The 22,500-nt window shown below is 34.0% G+C and overlaps 3 protein-coding genes and 1 pseudogene across 4 annotated transcripts; 2 read left to right on the top strand and 2 right to left on the bottom strand.

The window, feature by feature from the left end:
• The first annotated feature begins 62 nt into the window (after window positions 1-62).
• LOC140958651 (tetraspanin-18-like) lies at window positions 63-3,119 on the top strand. 2 transcript variants are annotated; one of them, XM_073416171.1, is made up of 6 exons: window positions 63-371; window positions 693-792; window positions 1,441-1,521; window positions 1,596-1,700; window positions 2,009-2,197; window positions 2,342-2,727. In XM_073416171.1, exons 1-6 carry the CDS (start codon window positions 154-156, stop codon window positions 2,411-2,413), a joined length of 765 nt encoding a protein of 254 aa, XP_073272272.1. In that variant the 5' UTR covers window positions 63-153; the 3' UTR covers window positions 2,414-2,727. The 2 variants fall into 2 exon arrangements, with proteins under 2 accessions (XP_073272272.1, XP_073272273.1); XM_073416172.1 differs by lacking the exon at window positions 1,441-1,521 and having other exon boundaries at window positions 2,342-3,119.
• A 3,964-nt stretch (window positions 3,120-7,083) lies between these two features.
• LOC140959588 (monothiol glutaredoxin-S10-like) lies at window positions 7,084-9,739 on the bottom strand (annotated as a pseudogene).
• A 448-nt stretch (window positions 9,740-10,187) lies between these two features.
• On the bottom strand, window positions 10,188-11,920 carry LOC140960148 (probable indole-3-pyruvate monooxygenase YUCCA5). The gene is made up of 3 exons (XM_073418297.1): window positions 11,231-11,920; window positions 10,738-11,109; window positions 10,188-10,632 (listed from the first exon to the last, which is right to left on the bottom strand). The coding sequence occupies exons 1-3, from the start codon at window positions 11,891-11,893 to the stop codon at window positions 10,390-10,392; spliced, it is 1,278 nt and encodes a 425-aa protein (XP_073274398.1). The 5' UTR covers window positions 11,894-11,920; the 3' UTR covers window positions 10,188-10,389.
• An 8,518-nt stretch (window positions 11,921-20,438) lies between these two features.
• LOC140960491 (xyloglucan galactosyltransferase MUR3) lies at window positions 20,439-22,409 on the top strand. The gene has a single exon (XM_073418777.1). The coding sequence runs from the start codon at window positions 20,561-20,563 to the stop codon at window positions 22,310-22,312; it is 1,752 nt and encodes a 583-aa protein (XP_073274878.1). The 5' UTR covers window positions 20,439-20,560; the 3' UTR covers window positions 22,313-22,409.
• The last annotated feature ends 91 nt before the right edge of the window (window positions 22,410-22,500 follow it).

The raw sequence follows: 22,500 nt of genomic DNA, 5'->3' as shown, positions 1-22,500 counted from the left end.
TATATATATATATATATATATAATATAATCTTGATTACTCAAAGTCAAAACCAATTTTTTTATTTTTTGGGTAGATTCCAATTGGGTTCAACAAAATCACTTTAATTTGAAATTTTTGTATCTCGTTAGAAGAAAAAAGAAGAGAAATCAGATATGCGAACCCCATGTTGCCATACATTTCTGGCATTCATACTCAAATTCTTGAATTTTTTGCAAACATTCATTGGTGTCTCGATGATAATATACTCAGGTTACATGCTTGATCAATGGCACCGCCACCACGGAGACGTTAGTTTCCCGCTCCCGCTGGCCGCCGTTTCGTTTAACCACAATGTGTTGGGCCTTGATTTCCGGTCCCTCCCAGAGACATGGTACTGATGATTCGCTCATTTTCTTAATAGCGATGAATTTTCCTCCGTTGATCGTATCAAGTTATTGAGGTTTCTGATTCGATCTTGAAATGGGTTTTCATTTCTAGTTGATTTCGCTGTGTTTTTTGAGATTTATATTGTGAAATCGTCAAATCGGTACGATTTATCGATTTAAGGCGGTAGAGATCAAGAATGAATGTGATCCTTCCAAAGGAAAATAAATTCGGATGTAGTTACACAAAATTTTGGTTCGCGCATGAAAAATTTAAGTTTGTTTAGCTACTAGTCAATGGTTATCCATCTGTTTGATATAATGCGCAGGTTTATATATGGATTTATGGGAGTTGGGATTTTGATTTGTTGCATTACTTGCATTGGCCACTTCGCAGCCGAAGCAATCAATGGCTGTTGTCTTTGCTTTGTATCCTTTTTCGCAGATCTTCCATGTACTATACATATAGACATGGACAAAACTAAGAATTTTTTTTTTATCATTTTATATCTACAGATGTCCTTTGTGACAGAATTCCATTTGATTTTTGGATATTTTTAACAGAAATCTAAGATTATTGAATGTGAAGCATGCCAAGAATGTCGTATGCATGGTGTTTGCAGTTTCGTAGATCACTTTATTGGTAACTTTATTTGATAGAATCATGTGAAGGGTTGAATGAATTGGAGAGGTGGCGAGACTTCAAAGTTCTCATTATAAAAAAGATGGACTGGGTATTAGATTATGGATAGTTGGTGCTTTTAACAAAGAAAATATGGAGTTTTTATTGTTTCCGGGAAGTATGTGGTTTACAGATAAATATGAATGCTTCTTTGTCTCTATGAATGTTTGAGAGAAAGAGAGATTAGATTAAGTATGTTTTGGAGGTAAAGATAAAGCTGAGAAAAATCTCTTTACATAATTGGAAATGGTTGATGTTAAAAACGCTTTGCGTCTACGGATCCATTATTCGTAAATCATGCTAGTTTTTTTGAGACGTGATACTGCATAACCTGAAGTTTGTGAGCTTTTCTGAACGTTTCATACCATGTATCCTTGACCCCATAATCCTTCCAGTATGCTTTACTGAGTACAGTATTTGTTCTATTGGAAGTGAGTTTGGTGGCTTTTATTTCACTTGATCACCAGTGGCAGAAGGTAATCAACGTCTTCACGCCGGTGCTTGTGTTCTTTTACCTTTTTGTTTTCCTTTAAAACCCAATCTTTTTCAGAAGCTTCCTTTCGACCCCACTGGAGAACTTGAAAGTGTATGTGCCTTCATCAAAAGCAACATGGATGTGTTTGAGTGGGTTGGCATTGCTGTTGTTGTAATACAGGCATGTTTTTCTCTATTTTGTTTCTATATGTTTGACATGTAAGATATATAAGTCCGCAGCAAAATTTGACTACTCGTTTATATCTAACTCCTTGGGATTGTAATACTTGTTACAGTTGAATCATTGTATGTTAGAATGCATGGACATTCTGTTATTTCTGATTGATTTTGATTCACATCTTGCTACTTTAAGAAAAGGGAAATGCGTGGAAACAAAACTGTAGGCTACCTGTCATAGACTACGCTTACCTTTTAGTCATATTCGATATACTTTGACTTCATATGAATGAATCTTTTTTTCCTTTTTAGGTGCTGTCCATACTTTTTGCCATAATAATCAGATCATCAGTTTCGAGTCAGAGAGATGACGACGACATCGAGATAGATTATGATCGTAGGAGTAGAACAAGGGAACCTCTTTTACATTCATATTCAGGCAAAGCGTCCGGGTCAACCAGAGGCGATTCTGATATATGGAGTTCGAGGATGAGAGAAAAGGTATATGTTTGATTTTTTCCTTTGCCATGATTGATACTATGGAGTGTTTATTTTTGTTCATATGCTTGTAAGTAATTCGTTTTTCTGTACTTTTAATTTATTTTTGGGTAAATATTTAAATTCTTAATGAACTTCTTGTTGCAGTATGGATTGCATGGTGGTGAAGCGAAGCCTAGTTTACTTAACCACAACTCATCCACTGATTCGAGACAGTGAGTGGTTCTATGTTTGTCAAATAATGTAAGCATGTGTACCATTGTCACAAAAAGTATTCTTTCATTTATCTTGTGCTGAAAGTTACTATTTTGTTCTTGTTAGTATTCACACACACGAGGTTAATGCCCTGCATTAAATTTGAAAATTAGACGGATACTGTGGATTTCTGCTAAATTGAATGAGTGACAATTTGAGTATAGTAAAAATTATTAGATGTATAATCTCACATGTCAGAATTCTCATTGGGTAGTTGATTCTGGTGTTTCGTATCACATTATTTCTCGTCGTGATGTGTTTTCTACCTACACCGATGGTGAGTTTGGTAATGCGAAGATGAATAATAATGCAAAGTGTAAAATTATAGGCATGAGTGGATGTCTACACAATTACTGATATCGGATGCCGATTGCATCTGATGAATGTGAGGAATGTTTTTGAAATTCGCCACTTTGGTTAAGCTAAATAGAAACTCACAAAGAGGTCTTTGGTGGTTGTTAGATGAAAGAAATATAGTTCTCTTTATTTGATGGAGGGTAAGTCTTATGGGGAGAATTGAATGTTGAATGTGGTTGATGATTCGTCAACTCAACTATGACCTACGTGGCTTGGACAAATGGTCCAGAATGGTATGCATAAGCTCTCCTAGAAACAAATTATTCACGGTCTGAAGCTTATCAATTTGGAGGTATGCACTCATTGTTTGGCTGGAAAACAACACAAAGTGCATTTTAAAACTTTTCCCCCATCTAGAAAAGTTAATGTGTTGGATTTGGTGTATACTGATATTTTTTTTATGAATGTTATAAGTTTGAGTGATGCTCGTTAGCATATTAGCTTCATTGATGATCATTCCAGAAAGGTGTGCTTATGCTTTGAAAACTAAATACCATATTTCAAGTTATTATAACCTTTTTCAAGTGTCAGTTGAGAGAGAAACTGACAAGAAAATGAAATGGTTCATTCACACAGTGGTGGTGAACATAGGGGTCATTTGACGAATAATGTAGAACTCATGAGATCAAGTTTAAAAAGACAGAGCAAAAAAATTCTCAGCACAATGAAGTTGCCGAGAGAATGAACCGCACAACTAATGACAAAATTCGTTGTATACTCTCTCATGCAAAGTTGCTGAAATCTATTTTCAGGAGGATATGAGATTAGTTGTTGACTTGATAAATCTTTCGCCTTCAGTTCATCTGGATCACGATATATCACAGAGAGTATGGACAAAAAAAGATGTTTCATGTAAGAATTTGAAAGTTTTTGGATGCATGGCATTTGTGCATGTTCCCAAAGAAGATGGATCTAAACTTGTCAGTAAAATGAGACAATGTATTTTTTTATTGGAGACAATCATTAAAAGTTTGAGTATAGATTTTGAGATCCAAATCCAGAAGAATGTTATAAAAGGAGAGGTGCAGTTTTCTTTGAAAATCGGACCATTGTAAATTTTGAAAAATCAGAGAAGCCAAATTCTAGCAATGAAGATCTAGTTGATTTGGGTATGGTTCGTCCATCTATTATACATGTTAGATATTCAGACAAGTGATCCTACGTTAACTAAGAATGAACCAGTTGATGAGAAACCAACAAAATTATCAGTTGAGCTCACTCAAGAACATCCACCCGGGACAAACAACCTTCCACTATATATTATGTCAATACTCACTGATGATGGAGAATTAGAAAATTATCGAGAAGTGTTGTCACATGAGAAAAAAAGAATAGTGGTTGAGTGATATGCAAGATAAAATAAAATCCTTGCATGAGAACAACATTTACGATTTGGTGAAATTACAGAAAGACAAATGATTGTTTAGATTTCAGTAAGAGAAGAATAGCTTACTATCAAGATACAAAGCATGACTGGTTGTCAAGGGATTTAATCAGACGAAAGGTATTGATTTTGATTAGATTTTTTCAGTTATTGTGAAGATAAGCTCGGTTCGAGTTGTTTTGGGGATAATTGTCAGTTTGGACTCAGAGATTGAACAACTTGACGTGAAAATGGCTTTCCTCCATTTGGAAGAAGAAATTTATATGGAGCAACTCGAAGAACAAACTGAGAAAGAATTTATATGAGCTTAAGCAAACATTAAGACCATAGTACAAAAACTTTGATGCTTATATGAAGCTAATGAGTATAGTAAAACTACTTCCAATCATTGTCATTTTGTTAAGAAATTATCTGACAGTGATTTTGTGATTCTCATGTTATATGTCGATGATATGTTAATTATTGGCCGTGATGATTTAAAGATTGAGAAGATCAAGCAAGAGCTTGGTAAATCATTTGCCATGAAATATTTGGTTCGGCTAAGCAAATCCTCAACATGAAAATTATTCGTGACAAATGTGAAGCATACATCGGAATAAATTTCCATACATCACCATAATTTATGATAATTTTCTTCCCTTCCCTACCCTTCGTCAGCATCAAGCTTGCCCAGTTCTAATTTTCCTGAATTTAACCCTTCCATGGTTCCAAATAAGAAGCTCAGCCACCGATATTACCCTTATCAACAAACACTAGAAGTCATAAGGTTTTTCTCTTTTACTTTATACACACACGGCATGTTTTCATTAATTTTGATATTATCAACAATTTCCTTCACTTTCATTTCTGATTTTGAATCCCCATTGGAGTTCAAATCAGAATCCTTAAAATCACAATTTACCTCAGTTTCCGCACACTCCTTAGAATCGGAATGAACATTATTTTCATTGAATTTTTCAATGGAAGCGTAGGTGGCTTTTGGTGGATCAAGAACAGCAAAAGGGGTATCCATTTCCTTCGTTGCTGCGTCACCAGTCACTTCTACCTGCCTTTACTACCTGTGCCAAAAGGATTCAAAATAAAATTGATCCAGATTATTTCAGTGTGGTCATCCCGGTAAGCCCCAGCCCTAGGCAGATGATAAAATACATGTGTGGTTATATGAAGCCGACATTTTTCATATACAAAAACCCAGATTCGCGCCATTACGTATCATTTGATATAGTATTCAATAGATACGTTTATCCTTCATCTTTTCTGAAGTTTCGATGGAACGATTCCTCTACCAACGCAGTCAACTCCACCAGCAGCCATTGAATCAACAGAACCCCTAAAAAAGGCCCATGGCTTGGTGGTCGCATTTTGCAGGATTTGGACTTCATGCGAGCTTCTACCCAAAGATTTGACTGGTACAATGAAGATGAAGAAGAAGCCAAAGAAGAAAAGAGGCAACTGACTATATCGTATATATGAGGGCATTCAAGGAAGTTGGTGTAAAAAAATGACAGTGGTGATCAGGGGCACGTGAAATAATGTTTTAAATACGTAACAACCGTTGATCCTATTAAAATAATTCAAGGGGTTGTGTGCCAATTATAATGTTTACAGGGGATCCGTACACATTTAGCTCAACACCTGCACCGCCTTAGCCATCTTCACTTACCGGATTTCAGGCCTCAGGATTCCCACCAATTCTCCCTTTAGACATTGCAACAACCCCTTGATCACTTCCTCCGAGTCTCTGACAGACACAATAATCAGGGCGTAGTAGAATCCAAATTCAAACGCAAAACCATAATCCGGCATCACGTTACTTGGCCTGGAATTCCCATTAACTGTGGCCTTCGAATAAACAATTTCAACACAGCAATGATGGATGTGTAGTCAATAAATCACAAAAATAAGAATTGGCTGCTCGGTGTATTTTCAAGAAACAGCATTTTAAACAAAATGATGCAAAATCATTACACGACTTGAACAACCTGCAGCATGACATCTGCTGCATCTGGATTTATGGTGGCAACAAATGTAACGTCGGGTACACAAGTTAGATTTAGTGAACCACGGGAGATATATAAAATGATCAATGTGAAGTTTTAAGAGGGCAGGATTGACCCGTTTCGATACCATGATAAATGAAGAATGGTAATAATTCAGTGAAATGGTAGGAGGAAAAAAGGCAAAAGACTAAGGAGAGATGTGATTTGTCCATAGCCTATGTCCATTAACAAATGCCTAAAAAATACACTTCTTTTCTACATGAATTTTACTTAGAACAGTGTCAAAATCTCTTTATATGTGCACAAGAAAATATTTTAGAAACACAAATAAGAGCAAATGACCACAAAAAATTCATAATAATTGTATATTTATTGTCTCAAATACGATTCTTACGAATCAAATTTAATTTTCTAAAAAATACACAGCTACAAACTGGTAAGGCGTATTGTAACAGTCACCTTGGTATAAAAATTAAGAATCTTGATATGATCACTGCATGAACTAGAATATAGGAAATCATAAATCACAATAATCTAAATATCAATTCATAATAAAATAAACAATTAGTACAAAAAGAAATGATAGGATGACATTCCAGTCTAGCACTCTAGTGTAAAAAAAATACCTCAACCACATTGGTCAACTGATTTTATCTTCATTGATTTGCTGGAGAAGAACAAAGATTTTGTGAACCTCTTAGAACAGACACATAGATCTCCATCGTATCTACATCTTAGCTTTTGAGGCATCTTCTAGCAGTGAAGAATAGAAGACCACCACAGAAGGATCCAAATAGACGCGAAATATTAATGAAATATAAGGAGTACATTTAGGCGACAGAAGCTGTTCGGTGGCTTGAAAGATTGAAGAATAGCCTTAATAATATCAAGTATAATTGAAAAAAAGGTCATCAATAGCTCCAACAAATGTGGAAAAATAATTACACATGGTTTAGAGTGTATCCATCAGAAAAAAATTAACTTAGTCATTTAAGAAGACATGAGTCCTGAAAAGATAAAAGAATTCCATAGTTATGAAACCGAGGCAAAAACATAATAGTACAATTTTATATCAAATCCAAGGAGAAATGGTAGTATATCTTGCTGTAGAACTACTAGAACTCTCAATGCACGAGTAGAACCTGTACACAACAACAAGAAGATCAAGAGGCTACTCTGACTTTTTGGCACCAGCTTCGGCCAACAAAGGCTTTAGTTTTCCTTCTTGATGCAGCTTCACAGTATCTAACCAAAATAGAATAAGGAAAAAAATACAGGGGTCATTATAGCATTTGTTTAAGGTAATTATTTTCACCAAGTTGACACTAGCATTATTGGCATTAACTGAGCTAATCATGCCATAAGATTTAGAAGCCCTTGCTATTTCAGTGATTACCCTGTGTATAAATTATAATCATTTTATTTTCTTCACCAGTAACATAAGAACTTAGGAATTGTGTTTTAAATTTTATATTCAGGAAGAATCTAAAAATTTAGCCAAAGTGCGACACTGCAACCATCAACTTAATGTTCATAACAGGATACCTGTATAGCCACCAATATGCTTGCCCCCCGGGAAAGAAAAAGAAATATATTGGTTATAGATAAACTTCAATATTTATTGTATAAACAAGGATAACCAAAAGCAAAAGAGATGAAAGTTGCAACACCATAATGGGTTCAAGAATCAAATAAGATGATTACTTATCAATCGTTCCTCGCCGTATTCAATTACAAGACAGACGAAAAATTAAATCAAATTCATTAATCTTTCTGAAAGTAATGAATTATTGGTCGAAAAGGCACTTCTTATTCTTTCATGTAAATATAGCTAATACCTAGTATTTAGCATTAAAACACAATTATACATCACAAACTGACATAAAACACTTTTGAATTGTAATTGTCGCATCATAAACAAATTTTTTGAAAGAATCACAATATTGTTAATTGTTGATAATTCGCACCTATAAATACATTGGGAACAGTTGACTGTCCAGTTAGCTTTTCCAAAGCCTTCTGTAGTTCTTGTCCTTGAGGGCCTGAACAATAGAAAAACTTCATGAAACACCACCAGTTGTTTGGGCTCACAACTAACATTAACTTTCTTGATACAGAATTCATTCTGCACTCTCGCCATAAAACCTTCTGAGGTTGGACAATTCATTCCTCTTTACTCAATGAAGAATACGACAAATGCCTTGGGAAATTACTGGAGATGATTATATGGGTCGACCATGAAAGAAGGAAATAAACTTGAATTTGAAAACTGGTGGATTAAGGCCCGTTGGAATAACTGAGTTGCCAGTTAAGTTCTTCAAGCAAACAAATGGAACTAAAATCCAAAAAATAGGTCAATGCAAATCATGTCAGCTCCATCTCACTTGTTTGGAAGCATGTCTTTTAACATTACGTACTCAAAAAATAGATAAAAGAAAGCACTAAGCATTTCATTGCGAAGCGTAAGTAATGAAATTATCCAGATTGGAATTACTTAAAGTCATCCACGTGCTTAACTATTTTTCACATGTAACATATGTTCAAATCATTGAAATCATTTTCAAGGAAATGTAAGCAAAGAAAAAATGAAATTGCAAGCACCGCACAGATTAAGTATTAACCAAAGCAGATACACATTCAGTTCTGTTAGGTACCGTTTAGTGTGGATGATAAAATAAACATTGATGAAATTGCCCACACTCAACATTACACCAAACATCGTGTAATTAATTACACTACATAAATTACCTTACATTTAATAATTTGGTCATCCCATCCTCTATGCCAAACAGTACTTCAGAGTAAAAATTTTTAAGGGAAAAGAGAAGGCAAAAGTAATACCTAATTGATCCAACTCAATAACAAATGGCTCGACGCCAACACTCTTGAACAAATGCTTCCCCTCCGATGAGAACCTTCCACCATAAAATTCAAAAAGCCCAATTACAATCGAAGAGTAAAATTGACAAAGGTTTTTCATAAAAATCACCGATCATCGTGTAAAAGAAACCAAATAAATTATGTTCTTAACACAAAAATCAACACTAATCAAAACGGACACTTACGAGCACCAAGTTTTGGAGTAAACGACAACTGGCTTTCCTCCTACGGCCTTCTTGACGGCATCTTCCGTTCACTGTCCGAATGACGCAGAACACATCGCCCGCATGTTGATGGGCTGCGAATTTCTTGAAATGGTTTTGCAAAGTTTAACGTAATCGCCCCAGCAAAAAGTTGAAACAACATTTGGGAGGCGAGAAAGAACGGCGAATTGGGTACGCAAAGGAGTAGCGGGAGAGAGGGAATCGAAGCCCCTTGCGAGCTGAAACGCTCCGTATATTGACGCCATTACAAAGAGATTCCGCTGAAATTGGCCAAATGTCTTAGGCCCCTTTACGTCTTTGTTACGCCAATTGAAAATTTCTAGAGCTTCGGGTTTATCTAATTGCAGAATTGTTATGCAAATTTTGGGGAATTAGGGTTTTATGACGCGCGGAGGAAGAGAGAAGAACGTTGTGAATTGATTTTTTTTCTTTCTTGAGAAGGGAATCAACAATTTAATACCACATTGAGCTCATTATCATAATTATTATTTTACTAAGTCAAAAAAATTGTCATCAATATTTAATATTTTTTTCATGTTTAATTCAAATAATATATATTTTTCATAAATTTGATTCGTTAGACCGTTAAAAGTAAATTTTTTTGTGTGATGTGAATGTATCCATTTGTCCAATATGCCTATCATAAATTTACATGATTAAAATGCAAAAAAAAATATTTATTTGATTTGCACTTATAAAACGATGGATATTACTTTATTTTAAATTATTTCAGTCTAGAAATGTGAAATTCTTATTTCATTGACTTATCATACACATATATATTAGTGACCTTAATATATTTGGGATTGTTGGATCTGTCATAAAAATATTTCCAAGTAGAATTTACCTATAAAACGAAACATAGACTTCTTTCATTGACTTATCATACAAATATATATTATACAACCGTCAGTAATGGAAATGGCAACAATTCAAAATTTGGGTATTTGATATACGGTTTCTAGTATCTGAAAATCTTCACAAATATTTGGTTTTACATTACCTATTCTTGTAATAGTTAACTCTCAAAATTTATATTTGTTCTATTTGGCAAAAAAAAAACGAGAGAAAAATGGAAGCCTATTAGAAAGAATTTCAAGGCCCCTTTGATTGAAAGGTTGTAATGCATTTTCTGTGGATGGGCACTTTTTGCTTCTTACAATGCTTCAAATTATGTCTCCAAAGACTGCCAATATCTTGAGCTATTTTGGTGGCGTCTGCGGATACACCAGATAGGCCTGTCCTTGTGAATCCCACGGCGTATAGTCCATTTTTTCCTTTCCATCCATCTGGTAATGGAGATTTTGGAAACCCATTCTTGGAAAATAATACAGTTTCCTGCACCAAACGACAAGAACTTGAGAAAACAAACTCTGATATTTAAGAATAAATAATGCTAAACAAGTGTATATTGATCGGTTTAGGTTAATATCTTTTTGTTACCTGCAACCAAACAGGGACGTTACTGCAATATCCAGTTGCCAAAATAACCGAATCGATCTCTAGTTTATCGCCGTTAAGAAGCTCGACCGTGCCACGAGTAAACTTCTTAATACCGGGGACAACTCTGATATCCCTTGTTTTGATCCGCTCGAGTGCGCCAATGTCTAGAACTGGAGTCTTCCCTTGAGTGTTCTTCAGCTCCAATGGTCCAGTGGATGGTCGTTTCAGCCCGTATTTCTCGACGTTTCCGAGAATTATCCATGCTAAAACAAGCAAAATCTTGTCCACCAACCACAGCGGTAGCCATTTTAGCATCAACATTGCAAGCTCGAACGATGACTTCCCAAATATCTCCCTCGGCAGCACATGAACCTGAAGTAGAAGAACATACAGAATAAATAATTTGTGAGACATACTTCTTAATTAAAGCGCTTTTTCAAAAACAAAAACAAACAAAATTTGAATATTTTATTCTCTCTATAATTATGCTTACCGAGCTGCGAACAACCATTGAAGGCTTGGCCCCATGGTTGCAAAGATCAAGAGAAATCTCCATGCCTGAGTTCCCACAGCCCACAACCACCACCTTCTTCCCCCTGAAACTCTCCCCACTCTTGTAATCACAGGCATGAATCACTTCCCCACCGAAATCCTTCAAACCTTCAATATCCGGCACCAATCGCTCTGCATTCTCCCCCGTCGCCACCACCAGCCACCGGCAAATATACTCCACCTCAGACCCGCAGGCAGAGACTCTCGTCCTCACCCTCCACAACCCGCACGACTCGTCGTACCTCGCCTCCTCCACGCACTCATTAAACTGCGGGTTTATGTCGAAATTCCTCGCATACATCTCCAGGTATTCGATGAACTGATTCTTCGTCGGGTACTCAGGGTAGTGATCGGGAAATGGGAAATTCGGCAATTGGCAGAACTGTTTCGGGAGATGAAGCTTCAAGCGATTGTAAGTCCGTTTCTGCCAGAGAGATGCTATACAATCTGACCGTTCTACAATCACGAACGGGACGGCTTGCTGCCTCAGTCCGGAGGCAGCTGCCAGGCCCGACGGCCCTGCGCCGACGATAACAGGGCCGTTCACCCACACACATCTGCGGGGCAACGAATCATCTTTATCCGTATGATTACACATTCTCATTCGATCAATTTGTAGTTTCTCAAGTTCTGTTTGTTGTTTTGGAATGAGAAGAGAAGATGGATGGTGGAGGGGTTTAAATAGCTACAAGGACTGTACATTATTACATGTGAAAGGTGCATGCAAGTGAAGGGGATATTTCTTTTGGTTTAAAACGATGTTTCGATTTTGACTATATATATTATATTCAACATTTTGACCATAAATATTTTATGGTTTTCCCCTAAAACTATGATTTAAAAATAAATAAACAAAAATATTTGAATAATATATTAGAAAAGAAATATTTGTAAATAACAAAAGAGTGGCTATAAAGATTATTCTCAAATACTCTTTAAGCTAGATTGGATTATGTAGTTTCATTCATGATATCATCCTTAGTTTCATTCGCGCCGGTACATAAATCAAGCATTTTCCAGTGCAAATCGGGTCCTTGATTTGCACCCCCATCATATGTGCACGAGAGAATCTGTTAATCAATCATTCTTACACATTCACAAAGTATAGCTCAATATAAGCTCACTTATGCTAATATTATTTTCCAATGTGGAACATTCTTCATTTCACACTAACCATCAACTCATCAAGGTCATAAGATGCTTATTTAATTTTCATTCAAATTGTAAAAAGTTCAATAGGCCAAAGTACAAATTCCAACAAACAAATGGATCAAAATAGTCAGATACTAAAAATCAGTGTAAAAAAACCAAAATTTGAAAGATTGATCTATCAAGTTCCTCAAGAAAGTAAGAGCTAAAAAGCAAAGCCATAACAGATGCGAGTTGAAAATTGATAATGTTTTATTTCAAATTGGTCAATCAGAAATCATTTTGTCAAATATTCTCTATGTTATTATATGTCAATCGTACAATTATTTTTGCTAAAGTTTTTTTTTTTTTTTTAAAAAAACATGCATATCTCACGAGGTTTTATCTACTTTACATTTGCATCTCATATTCAAGTGGATAAATATAAGATGAGTGGGTCTCATGTGAGACCGTCTCACACAAGTTTTTGCCATATAAAATAAGTAGATTTCCTGAAAAACAGATTGTCTCGATCAATACCTAGAGTGTAAATTAATATTTTTGACATAAAAAATAATATTATTTATGGATCATGTAGAAATTTCGTCTCAAAAAGTGATCTGTGAGACGATGTCATATGTGTTTTTGTTATATAAGACATATTTCTGTATGTATATATAGGAGATGAATATTTTGTTTGATTTAGCAAATAAACAATGTGACAAAACCAACCTTGTTTTTAAGGATCGGAAATCTGCTTATACAAATGTGACAAAAAATAATAATAATAAAGTCAATAACCTTATTATATATGTTGAACGACACGATAATTTAAAGTCGACAATGTCTCTTCCAATGATTCTAATAGCGACAACTAGTCACCCAATGAGGAGTTAGGAAAATATCTAAAATGCTGACCTGGCAGAAGGGAAAATCTGACTAGGATAATAGAATTGATGCCCACGTGGAGTGGAAACTCAAAATCTGTTGGGGACGACCAACTTCACCCACTCCTTACTGGACCCCCACGTTGGGATAACTTGTCGGCCCACGAAGCCCATACCTGAGAAGCGATGCTACACGCTGCGTACTACACATTTTGATCCCGACCGTCACGTTGCCCACTTGCCCTATCAAAATATCTTTCTGCAATGATTATTAGGGCTATGCTACTAAAAAAATTTAAAATATCTCGTATTCAATTTTATGAGACGTGTCTTCTATTCGACACGACTCATTAAACATTGTTATTTTTTTTGTTAAAAGTATTAATTTTTCTTATAAGAATGAATCAAGTCGATTCATCTTACAGATATAGATTCGTGAGGCCATATCACATGAGACATATTTTTAATTTTTTGTTGAATAAATTTTTGGACGACTCATTTTAGGAGAAACACTTGACCTTTTCTTTAAAAAAATTAAACTATTCTATAAAATCCATATTTTCTAATTTCTATAATTTGTTTATATATATATATTTCTTGCTCTGATTTGTATGTGTAAACACACTTTAAATTAACTAAATATCTAAAATTTTAGATGTAAATGTTTTGACTTTGTATCGTAAAACTGAGTACATAGGATTGTGGAAAAATTTGGGTAAAACAAATATCTATCCAATGACAATTATAGTATGTCGATTCTGACCAAAATTCAAACAAGCTGGCAACCAAATTACACTCGTGTGCGTGATTAATACTACCATGATCAACTTACAAAATCATAGTATAACTTAATCATTAATACGTCATTATATATTTATTTTATTGAGACTTGAGCTTAACTCAACTCTAAAAACTAGTTCTAGATGGAGAATTGTTCAATTCTATATATACAACCATCAAGTACTTCAAAGAGCTGATGTGAGACATTTAACATAATTCTTCATGCTCAGTAATGAACAACAAGACCATGAAGTCTTGTCGAAGTGAGTTGTTGTAAATTGCTTGTAATTAACAAAGCCTTCCAGTGGAATATTTTCTGAGTCAAAGAAGATGTGATATATGAGTTATTCAAGTTTTCAAACATCTTTAAACATTCTTTGTCGACTCGCTGTTTCAGTTATTTTATTTTCGTTCCATTTGATAGCCTAACTATTGTTTCAATATATATATATAAAAGTATTCTAATTTTTCAAAAATATTTAGAGAACCTTTTTCCATGCAATATTCACGGATGGATAGGGATGTGCATGCGTTCAATTATTCATACCTCAATATATCATATCATACAAATATATATATATATATATATATATATATTAAGAAGTATAGGGGTAGGGGTAGGGACAAATTTAATTTTAAAAAATACAAACATTTTTTACTAAAATTTCTGCTTGGACGGCAACTGCCTAGGTTGGTATATATGCGTGCTCATGCAAACCGATGCATGCATTTTTCGACGGCCAAGATTCCTTCGCTGAGAAACGGCATGCATCATACAAAGGTTTATTATTTATTTACTTATTCTTTTAATTTTAATTTTTTTTAAAAAAAAATTAAAATTTTGTTTTGAATATGTTATGCTCAGCACATCTGCTTCTTTGTGAAATTCAACTAATCTGATTAATTAATATCAATATTAATGCACTGAATAAATCTGATTCAAAATTATAGCAAAAATATAATTTACACATACATGTAGATTAAATTAACATATATATCGATGTGACATACAATGAATCCCTTGAAACACGAAGCCAATTCATAGTTTGGTTCGAATTTTTATCCAAAATTGAACCAAACTATAGTTAAACGTGATGATCAGACAAACATTGTATTTAAGAAAAAAAAATGATACACAGAAAATAATCTTGAAGCAAAAACTTGTGTGAGACGGTCTCACGGGTCTTATTTTGTGATACAGATATCTTATTTGAGTCATCCATGAAAAAATATTACTTTTTTTGCTAAGAGAATTACTTTTTATTGTGAATAACGGTAGAGTTGACCCGTCTCATAGATAAAGATTCGTGAGACCGTCTTACAAGAGACCTACTATAATCTTGAAAGTGAATCGATTGGTTTTCAAGAATTTGTAGGGTTGCTCATTATCTTGATTTTGCATGCCTAGCTATGTATATAATTTAGTAAAATGTTCATATAGTCAAACATATTGTTTAATTATATTGAAAGAATATCATCGATACCAATTGGTGGATCGAACGTGATATTTTAACTATTTGGAAATCAACATATTTAGTCGACTTAAACGATGAAGCCTTACATAATCAAATTTGACTTTGGCATTAAATTAATTAACAATGACATTATCTTATCTTATCTTATAAGTTGAGATTGAGTTTAGGACCAGTCCATGAGGATTTCACATGAAACACTTCAAATTCTGTGCAATATTATCAAAGTCTTCGCTATATTTGGGACCATTTGGCCTCTACTGGACCAATTTCTTTTGTGAACTTGAAAAAAGTTTCAATCCTAGAGTTATTTTCTACCGACAGGTTTTCTAACTGTTTTTTTTAAATCAAATATTAAATTTACGTGTTTGCATACATGAGTTGGAGTTGAGTTTCGGGTGTGTCAGATACAGAATGTAACAAAAAAAATATGAAATCTAACTTCTAGAAAACTCAAGCAACATGAGTCCTGATTCAAGTGTAGGTTAAGGTTGGTAAAAACTTGTGTGAAACGGTCTCACGGGTCTTATTTTGTGATACAGATCTCTTATTTGGGTCATCCATGAAAAAATATTATTTTTTATGTTAAGAGTATTACTTTTTATTGTGAATATCAGTGGGGTTGACCTGTTTCACAGATAAAGATTCGTGAGACCGTCTCACAAGAGACCTACTCGTTAAGGTTAACCTCCTCCGATTTTGATGCTACGTAATTAGGAAATTGAAATGAAAATTATGAGATTAAGATCATTAATTTTCTGAAATTTAAAACTGAAATTATAGAGTTCCCTAACTAAAGATGGGAAAAAATACCGATTTTTTGGTATACCGAGATTACCGTACCGAAAAATACTGAATTTGCCGAATTTTGGTATACGAAAGATTTCGGTACGGTACGATAACAATATCGAATTTTTTGGTATTGTAATGATATGCAATTTGAAAATTTCGGTATATACCGGAATACCGAAAAAAATATAAATTTTTTAAAATATATAATATTTTAAACAATAAATTTAAAAATATAAGGTTTTTTCTATTTTAAAATGATATATACTGATACCGTATCGAAATATCGGTATACCGTATAATTTCGACATAATCAGTATCCTAGTTATATACATCGAAATTTCGATATACCGATTGTATCGGTATGAATTTGCTTATAGCGAAATTTTCGATACGATATATGATATATAATTTTTGATACGATACGATATGTTACATTATACCACCCCTATCCTGACGGTCTCATCCCCCAAACTATCCTCGTAATTCCATCAACAATTTCAATATTAACGAGATTAGTTCATGATTATGCCAGAAAATAAATTGGGCCAAACAATGATATGGCCCGCCTTTAATTGGACTCGGGCCCAAGTTTTAATGTCGAATAAAGTCCATTTCACTTCCTTTTTTTAAAGGACCATGAATCTAAGCGAAAATACCAAGATTTGAACTTTGATCAAATATGTAATGAAAAAATATTGTGAGGAATTTAAAGTAATAAGCGAGTGTAAGACAAGTCATTCCAATGGAACATTTGCTTTCTTCTGCATTCGGATAAAGTTAGAACCATCTCAAATCATAGCATATAAACGACAATGAAAAAAGAACTCGACCCAAAACGAGGAAAAATGAGTTCCGAAAACTCATCAGGTGGCCCGATGCCACCACGATTTAGCCACGGATCTTTTCAACATGTCGTATTGGCGGGGAAGACTGTCGGCGCGTCTATGATAGCTCCTCGCGGCGGTTCCGGTGAGTCGTCTCAAGAAAGTTGCGCCATTAACATTTATGTAAACAATGATGTACAAGGTATCAACAACTCGATCTTGATTGATGGCGGGGTTAAAATGGGAGATCTTGGAGTTAATTTGTATCTGGAAGATTTGAAAATGGACAAGGGGTTCAGAGTGGTGAGAACAGGGGTGGAAGGTGAATTCGAAAAGAGATTGGGGTGGATTTTGTTATTTGCATTTATCATACTTTTCTTGTCATTTTTTATTATTTATTAAAATAATTTAATACAGTGTGAGAACTAATTTATGGTGAACAATTCGTTTAATTTAAGTACTTTAATATTGCATGTAACATAATTAATTTCATGTAATTAATGTTTTTATTTGAATTTATTTTTCCTTTTGTTGCTGGAACAATAAAATTTAATAAGAAAAATTGTCAATGAATCGGATTTAAGATTTCATATCCTTTGTCACATTTTCATTTATTATATTCATTTTTATCCCCATCTCTTTCGGGTATTCGACTTTCATTTTCATCTTCTTACCCATCGGAAGATAGGATATACATATCCTTCCCAAATATATCACCTAAATTTTTTTTTTTCAAATTTGAATTATTTTGATGAAGATATGGATATTTATTAAATTCTTTAAGATATCAATAAAAAAAAGATTAAAAATAAAAATTAGCAAACTAAATATCATAAAAAATAACAAAATATTATAAATAGTTTATCGCATCATCATTATTCTAAAAAAAAACATAAGCTCTATATTAATAATTTTCTTCATTTGATCTAAATACTATTAAAATTAATTGTTTTTAAACAAAAACTCCTATAAAATCATCACACGGGTCAATTTAATGAGATGTATCTCCTATCTAACCTAACTCATGAAAATATAATATTTTTTTATTCCAAAATATTACATTTGACTCCAAATATAGACAGAATCGACCCGTCTCACAGATATAAATCCATAGACCGTCTCACTAAAAATCTACTTTTTTAATATAAATAAATAAATACCAAATTAATTAAGAATAACTTTTAAAGGATGAAAATTTTTAATTAAATATACATACGAGTGTTCTTCTGCGCGCGATGTATGCTTATACAATTAAAATATTTATCTACTCATGATCAAATTTTTGCTTTTTTTTTTCAAATTCGTGAAATTACATATTTTTTTATTAGGAGTAATTGATTATCGAATTTTTTTAAAAATAGATAAATATATGATTGAATTTAAAATATAGATAAAAAATAAGATTGGAAATATTAGATCAATTAAGTTTTGTGGACTTAATAAAAGACTATTTTAATTTAAATAAGCATTTAATAAGAGCCTAGTCGAATTGAATTCATAAGGAAAAATGATATTCATATGTTAATGTTTTCTCAAGTCAAACTAAATACTAAGGCAATTTAACTCAAACGTAACTGATTATCGGAAGAAAACTGAACATCGAAAGACACTGATTCAAGGCTTACTGATCATCTTATCTTGGTAAATTAGTGAGAAATTTCAACAAATATTCTTTTAAGATTTCCAGAACATTATCTTAAGATCAGAGCCCCTGCTAACATATAAGATGATATATTTGTGACAGCTTTTCAGTTCGTTACAACGTCAGATTCTATGCGTACTACCAGAGTATACTATTTGTCAGAAATGACAATGGCATGACGCAACAACTTTTATATTTGGAAATGACTATCAGATTGAAAAAGTCTACCATTGGAATTTGTTCTTAGAAATAGATCAGTTGTTTGAAATTTCAATCTCTCCTCGACAATTTTGAATCACGAGCATTATTTTGAGTATCAAGTTCTTGAGAGCAAAACTGATAAATATTTTTCAGCACACACTTAAGTTATTGTATTTGATTATTGAGGATCAATTGTGCTAATATATTTCCATGAGCAATACTTGTAATTTACAGTAAGAGCCTTACTTATCATTTTGTTTGTTATGAGATATCTAAAAGTTTCAGTAGACCATATCTAAGTCATGTTGAAGTGAGTTGTTCCAAATTGTTTGTAATCATCAAAGTCTTCAAGTGAAAAATATTTCATGAGTGAAAGAAAGGGTGACGTAAAATTGTTTAAATATCCGAAAATCTATAAACAATTGTTTTGTAAACTAGTTACCAATATCGTTTACTTAAAATTATTTCAATTGTTAAATCTAATTGTTATTTAGCCTTGCCGTTTGCGATGTTCAACCGATTCAGTGAAACTATTTCTGTGCAGTACCAAACAACTGATTCATTGAAGTTCAACTGATAAGAATTTCAATTCAGTGTTGCTAACCCAACCAAATTAATTTTGACAATTTGTTGAGACTGTTTATTCAATCCCTCTAAACCAATCATTCGATCTTAACATAATATTAAAAAAATGTGTATTAATATAATTTTANATATTTGGCATATTATCGTATTGAGCAAATCAGGCAGATGACATTGTCTTACTTTATTAAACATGTATATGCGTGTGTTATTACAATGCAACCTGTGATAAATATATAATGGATTTCTTAGTAAAAAAAATTTATTCAAAACAAATTTTGTTTAAAAAAAAATTAATACGTGATTTTCATTCCTCACACAGTTAATTAATGATTGTTTCCATTTTCGTTCAAACAATGATAATAAATACGGAGGAAAATCTTGAACGACTGATTAGTTTTTGTAGAAAACTTTCATTCTTTTCAAATTCCTGTGGGTATTTCTTCTCAAAAGTCTTGTCGCTGATCATGAGTTCCAAAGTTTCAATCTTTTTAAATATTATTCAGTTTCTTGTTTTTGTACAAACAAATTGAGTTTCCGGTTCTTTTTTCTTTCTAACAATAAGTTTCAGTTTTTTTCCTCCTCAAAATGAGCACGATATCAAGTTATTTCGGGGTTTCACTCGAGCGAAATTTCAGTCCAAAATGCAGTCATTTTCGCGTGACAGTTTTCATCATTTGTGGAGCTGTTTTTTTGGATATTTGATTCTTGAACTAAATTTTCTTGTATCCAGTGGGGTTGAAATTTGTTTCAGAATCTAGCTTCTAAGGTACGGTTAGTGATTTGTGGGGTATTAATTGATGATGAATGAACGTCAGAGTTCTGGACTCTTTTTTTTTTTTTTATCGATGAGTTGCTTCAGTAATTCAGGGAAAAGGTGGTAACGTAGTTCTATGAATCGATGATTTTGTTTGTTTTTGGTGTCTGATACGTCGACGTTGTCTAGTGGCCTCATTACACCAAATGGAGAAGGGGCCAACCAAGAATCAACGCTCATGCCTTCGTTTATTAGCTTTGGTATCATCTCTCTGTTGGCTATGTTTGTTTTATGTTCATTTTATAGTTCTTGGAGGTACAAGTGTTGATGATACTATGTTTGATTCCAACTCTGCTCCCCTTAATGCCATATCAATCAAGAATCACCTTCTTCGTCCCGTCTCCGTGAAACGTATTATTCAAACTGAGAACGAAGGATTGGCTGATGTTGTATCAAAAAATGTAATCCCAAACGAAGCTCCATGGTTAACTTCAAAGAAAGGGCTGGTGAAAACGAAAGATAGGCCTCGTAATAAGATGATGAATTATCCATTTATGCGGGCATTGAGGACAGTAGAGAACAAGAGTGACCCTTGTGGAGGAAAGTATATTTATGTTCATGATCTTCCTTCAATGTTCAATGAGAACATGGTTAAAGAATGTAAGAGTCTTAGTCTCTGGACCGACATGTGTAAGTTCATTACAAATTTCGGTCTTGGTCCGCCGTTGGAGAATGTTGAAGGGGTTTTCTCGAATACCGGATGGTATGCAACAAATCAGTTCGCTTTAGATTTGATATTCAGTAACCGGATGAAGCAATACAAGTGCTTAACGAATGACTCATCTCTTGCTGCTGCAATTTTCGTGCCTTTCTATGCAGGATTCGATATTTCTAGATATCTTTGGGGGCATAACATGACGACTCGTGATGCTGCATCACTAGCTTTGATTGAGTGGCTCGTGAAGAGGCCAGAGTGGCAGATCATGGGAGGAAGGGATCATTTTCTTGTCGCAGGTAGGATAACATGGGATTTTCGGAGGTTAACCGATCAACAATCGGATTGGGGTAATAAGCTTCTGTTCTTACCGCAGGCCAAGAACATGTCTGTACTCGTGGTGGAATCGAGCCCGTGGCATATGAATGATTATGGAATCCCATATCCCACATACTTCCACCCTGAAAAAGATTCTGATTTGTCCATTTGGCTGGATAGAATGAGGAAACAAGAAAGGAAACACCTCTTCTGCTTTGCGGGTGCTCCTCGACCTGGAAACAAGAAATCTATCCGTGGCCAGATCATAGAACAATGCAAGAACTCGAATTCGTGCCAACTTTTGGAATGTGGATTCGGCGAGAGCAAGTGTCATTCGCCTGATCGAATTATGCAAATGTTTCAGAGCTCTCATTTTTGCCTCCAGCCTCAAGGTGATTCTTTCACAAGAAGATCAGCATTTGATTCCATATTGGCCGGTTGTATACCTGTTTTTTTCCATCCAGCTTCTGCATATACTCAATATACATGGCATTTACCAAAGAATCATACAAAATATTCAGTTTTTATACCCGAGGACGATGTTCGTATCAAGAAAATTAGCTTAGAGGAGAGGTTGAATCAATTCTCTGCCGTGCAAGTGAAGGAAATGAGGGATATGGTCATTAATCTCATCCCTCAGCTGATATATGCAGATCCTCGGTCAGATTCGAATGCGTTCAAAGACGCATTTGACATTGCGGTTGAAGCGATCATAAAAAAAGTTACAAAGTTGAGGAGGGACATAGTTGAGGGGCAGGATTATGGTAATTTTACTAAGGAACTTGCTTGGAAATATGCTTTGTTGGACAAAGATCAAGCTGAGAAGCCTCATGCATGGGATCCTTTTTTCTCAAAAACCAAAGAAAATATAGCGAGTTCGCTTCTAACAAGGGCGAATTCGACCAGGGACAAGCAGAGACAGTAGGTTTATTGCATTGTTAAAGATATTTGGAGGTTATATGAAGATTCTTTTTGCCACTATTGTGGATGCTGTTGATGTATGAAAACTAGTATATGTTAAATCTATAGGTATTCTTGAATCCCATTATTATTACATCATTAATAATATGATAGCATTGTAAGTTTCAATTATTACTTATTAATGCAATTTTG

The sequence above is a fragment of the Primulina huaijiensis genome, chromosome 15 (genome assembly GCF_012295235.1).
Source record: "Primulina huaijiensis isolate GDHJ02 chromosome 15, ASM1229523v2, whole genome shotgun sequence".
Classification (NCBI taxonomy): domain Eukaryota; kingdom Viridiplantae; phylum Streptophyta; class Magnoliopsida; order Lamiales; family Gesneriaceae; genus Primulina; species Primulina huaijiensis.
Note: the sequence above shows the minus strand (reverse complement) of the source record. Positions and strands in the feature narration are given on the sequence as shown.

Coding starts and splice junctions, on each gene's coding strand:
- LOC140958651 (XM_073416171.1), top strand. CDS start 154: ATGCGAACCCCATGTTGCCATACATTTCTGGCATTCATACTCAAATTC. Junction 372..692: donor CGGTCCCTCCCAGAGACATG/GTACTGATGATT, acceptor TATAATGCGCAG/GTTTATATATGGATTTATGG. Junction 1,701..2,008: donor TTGCTGTTGTTGTAATACAG/GCATGTTTTTCT, acceptor TTTCCTTTTTAG/GTGCTGTCCATACTTTTTGC.
- LOC140960148 (XM_073418297.1), bottom strand. CDS start 11,893: ATGAGAATGTGTAATCATACGGATAAAGATGATTCGTTGCCCCGCAGA. Junction 11,110..11,230: donor CAATGGTTGTTCGCAGCTCG/GTAAGCATAATT, acceptor CTTCTACTTCAG/GTTCATGTGCTGCCGAGGGA. Junction 10,633..10,737: donor ACGTCCCTGTTTGGTTGCAG/GTAACAAAAAGA, acceptor CGTTTGGTGCAG/GAAACTGTATTATTTTCCAA.
- LOC140960491 (XM_073418777.1), top strand. CDS start 20,561: ATGGAGAAGGGGCCAACCAAGAATCAACGCTCATGCCTTCGTTTATTA.